Source organism: Hemiscyllium ocellatum, chromosome 25, assembly GCF_020745735.1.
Source record: "Hemiscyllium ocellatum isolate sHemOce1 chromosome 25, sHemOce1.pat.X.cur, whole genome shotgun sequence".
NCBI lineage: Eukaryota > Metazoa > Chordata > Chondrichthyes > Orectolobiformes > Hemiscylliidae > Hemiscyllium > Hemiscyllium ocellatum.
Window position 1 is genome coordinate 5,132,165 of NC_083425.1, and position 6,000 is coordinate 5,138,164.

The following is a 6,000-nucleotide window of genomic DNA, read 5'->3' on the forward strand; positions in this document are numbered from 1 at the left end:
GCCTTACTCAATGTCCACTACTCTGCCCACATCAATCCTCTTTGTTACTTCTTCAAAAAACTCAGTCAAGTTTGTGAGACATGATTTCCCCAAGCATAAAGCCATGCTGATGCTAATCAGTCCTTGCGTTTCTAAATACATGTAAATCCTGTCCCTCAGGATTCCCTCCAACAACTTGGTCACCTGTCTATAGTTCCCTGGCTTTTCCTTACCACCTTTCTTAAACAGTGGCACTACGTTAGCCAATCTCCAGTCTTTTGGTTCCTCACCTGTGGGTATCTCAACAAGGGACCCAGCAATCACTTTCCACAGAGTTCTAGGATACGCCTGATCAGGTCCTGGGGATTTATCCACCTTTGTGTTTTAAGACATCCAGCACCTCCTTCTCTGTAATATGGACATTTTGCAAGATGCCACCATCTATTTCCCCACATTCTGCATCTTACATATCCTTCTCCATAATAAGCACGGATGCAAAATACTTGTTTAATATCTTCTCTACCTCCTGCAGTTCGACACACAGGCTGCCTTGCTGATCTGAGGGGCCCTATTCTCTCCCTTTTGTTCTTAATATATTTGCCAAAGCTATCTCATGTTCCCTTTTCACCCTCCTGATTTCTCTCGAGTATACTCTTCTACAGATTCATTCAATCACTGCTGCCTATACCTGACACATGCTTCCTTCTTTTTCTAAACCTAAATCTCAATTTCTCTAGTCATCCTGCATTCCCTACATCTACCAGCCTTTCCATTCACCCTAACAGGAATACACTGTCTCTGGACTCTCATTATCTCCTGTTTTAATTTGTCTGAACCACAGCAAAAACAATCCTAACTTAGTCAATCTGCCATCCCCAGAATCAGCGCAGTAAACCTTCACTGCACTCCCTCGAGAGCAAGATCATCCTTCCTCAGAAAAGACGACCAAAACTGCACACTACGCGAGGTGTGGCCTCACCTAGGCCCTGTATAACTACAACAACACATCCTTGCTCCTGTACTCGAAACTTTTCACAACAAAGGACAACATATCATTTGCCGCCTTTACCGCCTGCTGCATCTGCATGCTTATCTTCAGCGACTAGTACACATAGACACCCAGGTCCCGCTGCACACTCCCCTCTCCCAATTTACAGCCAATCAGGCAATAACCTACCTTCTTGTTTTTGCTTGCAAAGTGAATAACCTCACATTTATCCAAATTATACTGCATCTGCCATTGATTTACCCACTCACCCAACCTGTCCAGATCATGCTGAAGGATCTCTGCATCCTCATCTGCTCACCCTCCCACCCAATTTGGTTTCATCTGCAAACTTTTGAGTTGTTACATTTTGTTCTCTCATCCAAATCATTAACATATAGTGAATAGCTGGAATCCCAGCACCAATCCCTGTGGCACCTCACTCATTACTACCTGCAAATTTGAAAAGGACCCATTAATTCCTACTCTTTCATCTCTGCCAACCAGTTTTCTCTCCATCACAATACACTTTCCCCAATCTCATGTGCTTTAATCTTGCACAATAATCTCTTATAGAGGACTCTCAAATACATTCTGAAAGTCCCAACATACCACATCGACCATCTCCCCTTGTCAACTTTACTCAATACATCTTTGTAGACTTCCAACAGATTCGTCAAGCGTGATTTTCCCTTCATACATCCACACTAACTCGGTCTGATCCTGCCACTGCTTTCTAAGAGCTCTGCTATAAAGACCTATCACGTTACGGTTGCTCATTCCCAAGGAGTCTCTCACAGCTGGATTGGCAGCGATTCCCTTCTCATTTCACAGTACACAGTCTAAGATGCTCTCTAGTTGGTTCCTCCACATATTGGTCAAGAAAACCATCCCATATGGGCAGCACGGTGGCACAGTGGTTAGCACTACTGCCTCAGTGCCAGAGACCTGGGTTCAATTCCCACCTCAGGCAACTGTCTGTGTGGAGTTTGCACATTCTCCCTGTGTCTGCGTGAGTTTCCTCCAGGTGCTCCGGTTTCCTCCCACAGTCCAAAAAATGTGCAGGTTAGGTGAACTGGCCATGCTACATTGCCCATAGGGGAATGGACCTGGATGGATTGCTCTTCAGAGGGTTGGTGTGGACTTGTTGGGCTGAAGGGCCTATTTCCACACTAAGTAATCTAATCTAATATACGCTCCTCTGTAGCACTGTGCTTAATTTGATTTGCCCAATGTTTAGATTAAAATCACCCATAATCACCTATATTTCCTTATCACATGCATCTCTAATTTCCTGTTTAATGCCATTTCCAACATCACTACTGCAGTTCAGGGGTCCAGTTATGACACCTACTAATGTTTTTTGTCTCTTGACATTTCTCAACTCTTACCCATATCTCAACTCTTACCCATACAGACTTCACATTGTCAGAGCTAATATTCTCTCAGTATTGTATTAATTACCTCTTTAACCAGCAATGCCACTCCACCACCTTTTCCTTTTTCCTGTCCTTTCTAAAGGAGAAAGTGAGGACTGCGGATGCTGGAGATTAAAGAGTTAGGTGCTGGAAAAGCACAGCAGGTCAGGCAGCATCCGAGGAGGAGAATCCTGATGAAAGGCTTATGCTCAAAACATCGATTCTCCTGCTCCTCAGATGCTGCCTGACCAGCTGTGCTTTTGAGCACCACACTTTTTGATTCTGTCCTTCCCAAATACTGAATACCCCAGGGCATTCAGTTCCCATCCCTGGTCACCCTGCAGTTATGTCTCCATAATCTCAATTATACCTTACCCAAAGTTTGGGAGAAGATTTGTAGCTCGGGTGCTTGTTGTTGTGGTTCTGTTCGCCGAGCTGGGAATTTGTGTTGCAAACGTTTCATCCCCTGTCTAGGTGACATCCTCAGTGCTTGGGAGACTCCTGTGAAGCGCTTCTGTGATGTTTCCTCCAGCATTTATAGTGGTTTGTCTCTGCCGCTTCCGGTTGTCAGTTCCAGCTGTCCGCTGCAGTGGCCAGTATATTGGGTCCAGGTCGATGTGTTTGTTGATAGAATCTGTGGATGAGTGCCATGCCTCTAGGAATTCCCTGGCTGTTCTTTGTACAAAAGACTGCACAAAACACTACACAGGAAGACAGCTAACGATCCGCATCCATGAACACCAACTAGCCACGAAACGACACAACCAGCTATCCCTAGTAGCCACACACGCAGATGACAAGCAACATGAATTCTACTGGGACAACACTACTATTATAGGGCAAGTCAAACAGAGAACAGCCAGGGAATTCCTAGAGCAATGGCAATCATCCACAGATTCTATCAACAAACACATCGACCTGGCCCCAAGATACCGGCCACTGCAGCGGACAGCTGGAACTGACAACCGGAAGCGGCAGAGACAAACCACTATAAATGCCAGCGGAAACATCACAGAAGCGCTTCTCAGGAGGCTCCCAAGCACTGAGGATGTCACCTAGACAGGGGACAAAACGTTTGCAACACAAATTCCTTATACCTTACCCACTTACATCTAACTGCAAGACTAGTTCATCCACAGTACTGCTCCACATCTTAAGGCACAAACCCTTTAAGCTTGTCTTTTTAACACGGATTGTCTCTCTCCCAATATATGTTATCAATGATTTGGAGATGCCGGTGTTGGACTAGTGTGCTTCCATTTAAACCTGCTGGACTATAACCTCGTGTTGTGTGATTTTTAACTATGTTATCAATAGGTTCTGGATCAGTGGTGCTGGAAGAGCACAGCAGTTCAGGCAGCATCCAAGGAGCAGCGAAATCGACATTTCGGACAAAGGTCAGGAATAAAAGCAGAGAGACTGCAGCGTGGAGAGAGAAGCTAGAGGAGGGTGGGGAGAAAGTAGCATAGAGTACAATAGGTGAGTGGGGGAGGGGATGAAGGTGATAGGTCAGGGAGGAGAGGGTGGAGTGGATAGATGGAAAAGGAGCTAGGCAGGTAGGACAGGTCATGGGGACAGTGCTGAGCTGGAAGTTTGGAACTAGGGTGAGGTGGGGGAAGGGGAAATGAGGAAGCTGTTAAAGTCCACAAATGTCAATAGCCCTGTCTGAATTTTGTCCTTGGTTTCTCTGTCTGTCTATTACTTTTCTACCTTTTGATCGTGACCTTGCTCCCTCCTTCTCTGACTCCTTACAGGAGTTTCCCATCCCTCAGGCATTTTAGTTTAAACCCTCCACAAGCATCAGAGCTCGACTCGGGTACCAGCTGCTAACACTGTGTGGGGGGTGGACACCCGGCACCCGGCCAGTGCGGCCCTTCACCCACTTCCCGCCGCTTGCCTGCTGCAGCTTCTCCTCAATGTGCCTCTTCCTGGCCGACGCGTCCTCCGTCGGAATCATCTTGGCTCCCTCCCCGCTTGCAGACGGGCCTCTGGCCTTGTTGGGCCTCACTTCCTCTGCGTCACGTCCGGTTCTGGGAAAGGGGGCGGGGCCTGTCGCCCTGGAGACGAGCAGTACTCTCCTGGAGGAGCTGGTTGGGAAGAGGCTCCAGGATTTACCCCCCTCTTCAGCTGGAAAACGTTTGCAGGATGAAAACCTGCCCCAAGGCATCAAACGTTTTATTTTGGAGTCTCAATTCTTTGTAATTTGTCAAATAATTACCCCCTGTTTGGTTACAGACAAAATAAATACTGCAGATGCTGGAATGCAAAGTAGACAAGCAGGAGGTTGGAAGAACACAGCAAGCGAGGCAGCAGTGCACGTTTCGTGTCATAGTCCTTCTTTAAGTGTCAGGCTGAGCTGCTGGTTGTGTCTTCAACAACAGGAACTTGCAGCTGCATAGCCTCTCCACCACAGTGTAACCTTCCAGACCAAATGTCCCCAGTTTAATAAAGGGCAGACAGTTGACACCGAGACATGTAAGGAGATATTCAGTCAGCTGATGCCCATAGGCTCAGTCAAAAAGATAAAATTTAAGAAGCATCACAAGGGACATGGAGAAGTTTAGGAAGAAAATTCCAGAGGTTAAGGCCCAGTCAACTGCTGCAAATGCAAAGTAAGAAATAATTATTTTCACTCAAAGAGTCATCACTGCCTGAAAGTGTGGTCGATGCAGGTTCAAGTGAGGTATTCAGTTGGTTTTTGGATGATTATTTGGATAGAAATAATGTGCAAGGACATGGGGAAAAAGATCAGCACTTAATGGCGCTCATTTGAGGAGTCCGTGTCGACACAATGCGTCAATGCTCTCCTTCTACATCACAATACTTATATGATTCTGTCAACTGAAGGCACCAATAGCACCAATGGTTAAGCAATAAATAACTGGCTGCTCAAAAGGCCCGAATTGGAAGAGGTCTGAATTCTTAACAACTCAGGAGGAATTTCATTGTGGTCGGCAAAAAAGATACAACAATGACACAAAAACAACTCTGAAAGAATGCAAAATGAACATCCAGAAAATAAAGCATGTGAGGAACCATGTAAGAATCCAAAATTTCTTTGAAGTCATTGCATTTTTAAAAACACCAGCTGATAAATCAAGATTCCCAACCAGCAAAAACTGTGGGTGCAAGAGATCTGAAATGAAAACAGAAAATGCTGGGAAAGCTCATCTTAACGTTTCAAGTCCAATTCTTGTTTGAAACCAAAAAGAGGTAGAAGTCTGAGGTGTATTATTCCATTGAAAAGTGAACAAGGCAAATGGAACAAAAGGAAATGTTAAGAAAGTAAGAGGATAGGAATCAAAAGTGTCATTGAACAAAAAGCAAAGGAAGTGGTAGTGGTTACGGGGACGCGATGAAGCATTGCTTTGGAGTAGCTGTTAATCGCAGAATAAAGGTCATCTCCAACTGACACAAAAACATGAAAATAAGAGACAGACAATGGAAGAAAGTACAGGTCAAAATGGAGAGTCCAGTAGTTATAGAATGTCTAATCAGAATTTAAGTTCTGTTCCCCCATCTTGACTTTGCCCTCAAGCTTTCCCTTCAGTTTAGTTCAGCTTTTTCTACAGTGTGAAACCTATGACATTTCCACCTCTCTTCAGTTCTGAAGAAATA

At 45.2% G+C, this 6,000-nt stretch overlaps 1 protein-coding gene across 7 annotated transcripts in view; it reads right to left on the reverse strand.

Moving 5' to 3' along the window:
* The window catches only part of exoc7 (exocyst complex component 7), a 42,939-nt gene extending 38,549 nt beyond the window's left edge, over positions 1–4,390 (reverse strand). For all 7 annotated transcript variants that reach the window (XR_009646058.1, XM_060844682.1, XM_060844681.1 and 4 more), the window contains exon 1: positions 4,280–4,390. Coding sequence is in view for 6 of the 7 variants with exons in the window: in XM_060844682.1 (XP_060700665.1) it covers positions 4,280–4,339 (60 nt within the window). In the remaining variant the exon portion in view is untranslated. The remainder of the gene's footprint in view (positions 1–4,279) is intronic.
* Between the last annotated feature and the right edge of the window lie 1,610 nt (positions 4,391–6,000).